Source organism: Echinops telfairi, unplaced genomic scaffold, assembly GCF_000313985.2.
Source record: "Echinops telfairi isolate 266 unplaced genomic scaffold, ASM31398v2 ScPeMD7_23;HRSCAF=83, whole genome shotgun sequence".
In the NCBI taxonomy this organism is placed as follows: Eukaryota; Metazoa; Chordata; class Mammalia; order Afrosoricida; family Tenrecidae; genus Echinops; species Echinops telfairi.
In genome coordinates, this window is record NW_022103920.1 from 4,364,120 (window position 1) to 4,366,915 (window position 2,796).

At 57.9% G+C, this 2,796-nt stretch overlaps 1 protein-coding gene across 1 annotated transcript; it reads right to left on the bottom strand.

Moving 5' to 3' along the window:
* Window positions 1-1,406: 1,406 nt before the first annotated feature.
* On the bottom strand, window positions 1,407-2,378 carry TAS2R40 (taste 2 receptor member 40). The gene has a single exon (XM_004713998.1). The coding sequence runs from the start codon at window positions 2,376-2,378 to the stop codon at window positions 1,407-1,409; it is 972 nt and encodes a 323-aa protein (XP_004714055.1).
* Window positions 2,379-2,796: the final 418 nt, after the last annotated feature.

Genomic DNA, 2,796 nt, shown 5'->3' on the forward strand with positions numbered 1-2,796 from the left:
CCTGGTCCCATCCATCCCCTCCACTCTCTCCACACACATGCTCACGCACACACAAACACACTCTTCCACACATTCACGCAGTCACACACACACCACACACACTCAAACACACACACTCCTCACAGAAGCACATTCACACACTCACACACATACAAATCATACTCGTACACTCAATCACATGCACACACACTCACACACGTACACTCTCACAAACACACACTCAAACCCATACACCCACACACAAAAACACACTCATACTCAACACTTACTCAAATTCACCCTTCAACACTCAATCATACTCAATCACACACTCACTCACATACTCACTTGCATTCACACACACTCACACATTCATACACGCGCACACACTCACTATACACACCCACACGTAGACAATCATACTCATACACTCAATCACACACACTCAAATTCACTCACATACTCACTTGCACTCAGACACACACTCCCACACACACTCATACACACTCACACGCACTCACATACTTGTACGCACACACACAATCATACACATTTAAGCACACACTCTCACACACTCACATACTTGCACTCACACAAACTCATAATCATACTCACAGTCAATCACACACACTCACACTCACTCATACTTGCACTGACACACCCACATACTCATATTCACACATTCAATCATACTCAATCCCACTCACACACAATTATACTCTTACCCTCACACGCAATCATACACACACTCACCCATACACTCATACCACACAGTCACACACACTCACCTGCACGCATACTCACATACACTGGGCCCAGTACCACCCCTTGGTTAACCCAGGTTGTCCTTCAGGAGGGCGCTGCTCTGTTCATCAAAAAGACCAGGCGCCCAGGAACACGCAGGCCCTCAGCTGCGGTCCTGAGTGAGAGCAGGCTATCTGGGGGGCTCAGCCAGCTGATTCCGGGTCTGGTCAGGGGGGCCAGGAGGAGGGAACAGGCGGGCTGAGCAGGCGGTGACCGAGGGCAGATGGGGTGCTCCAAGAAGCCCGTCTCTGAGTCATGTAGCCACTCCTGGGTGAGTGTCCTGGGAAACACCCACCCTCACACCCACAATGGGTTCCAGCTCCTTGGGAGAAGTCCCTCCACCCAGATGTCCTTAGCTCAGGCTGCCATGTCACAGCTCCATCTCTGGAGGGTGGAGGCGACGGATGGCAGGGAGGGCTGTCTAGGGCCTAGATCCCCAAACTCAGCAGCTTTCAGGGTCACCCGGGACCCACTGAATCGAGCCCCCAGTGCTCAGTTTTCCACCTGATGGTCAGACTCTTGCCCGGGAGCTGTCTTTTGTCCAGATCCCCAGGGGATCCCCAGGGTCAGCCTAGTTTGGGGGCCTGGGGTCTCGGAGGAGAAGCAGCGCAGGGACCGGGGTGTCACGGGGCCCGCCCTTGCAGGCAACAGCGAGCTCGGTGCCGGAGCCGAATCCAGGCTCTCCGCAGCCCCGGGTTGCTCAGGATCAGCAGGCCGGCGTGGCCGGTGGGATAGGCAGCCACTAGCACCTTGCACAGGATGTCCCCGGGACCGCTGGCCCGGAAGATGTTGGCCATGGACAGGAACAGTGCGACGGAGTTGATGATGTAGAGGACAAGGAAGGAGCCGATGGCCTTGATGGCCCCCACGTGGGCCTGCGTGCTGGGGTCTCCGGAGCCCGTGGCGCGGCTCCACATGTGCAGCGTGTGCCTCCGGAGGGACAGGATCAGCAGGCTGGCGGCCAGGATGAAAGTGACCAGAGGGAGGAAGATGCCCAGGTGGTAGAGGATGGCCAGGCTGGCCATGTTGCTCTCGGAGAAGTACTTCTTCTCCGTGGTGTTGGAGGCCGGGATGGGGACGGAGCTGTTGACGTACACGTGGAAGACGTTCTTGGAGAAGGGGAAACTGAAGCCCAAGGAGAGGAGGGCCGAGAGCCTCACCAGCCAGGGCATGAGCCCGGAGACCCTCCTCTTCAGCACCAAGAACCAGGGGTGCGTGAAGTTGGCGATCTTCAGGCAGTAGAAGACGTTGAGCCAAGCGGCAAGCCAGAGGTTGAGGTAGTCGAGGAAGACGACCGTGACTTTGAAGAGCGTGTACACGGCGCTTTGGTTGTAGACGCTGAGCCAGAGCAGGCTGAGGACACTCTCCAGCAGCACCCAGAGCTGCAGCAGCAGCCGCGCGATGCTCAACAGGAGCAGGATGTAGTCGCCCGTGGGCATCTGCCTGCCCTGGGCCCACCCTGCGCCGTGGACAGCCACAATGAAGCCGTTGCCGGCCACGCCCACGGCGCACTCCAGCCCCGACGCCAGCAGCGTGAGGAGGCTCTTCAGCCCGGGTGCGCCCTGATCCACGGCGTCCGAGGTCACCGTGGCCATCCCGCCGGCCCAACGGCTCAGGACCCCGGGACAGGAACGCGCCTCTGGCCGCCGCTCGGGGTCATGGCTGTCATTTTGTTCTCCATCTGGGGCATTTCAATATTTCTTATTTTGCTTGTCGCGTGACTACCCTTTAGAAGTCCGGGATGCAAATGCAAGCGGATCAGGTTACTGGAGCGGCATCCATTTGTCAAGAAGATGTATTTGTCTGGGGGTGCAGGACCGCGCCGCCCCAGCCCGTGGTCCCCGCCCCTCTCCCCAGCAGGCCCAAGACTGGCTCCAACCACCTTCCAGCCCGAACAGATCCCGCACCATGGTGACCCCTGGGCCAGCTGGCCTGCTAAATGCTTTACTCTATTGCCTGCAATCCCAGCTCCCCTCTGCCTCCTCCTCCCCTCTGGTCATTTGTGGGGCTGGA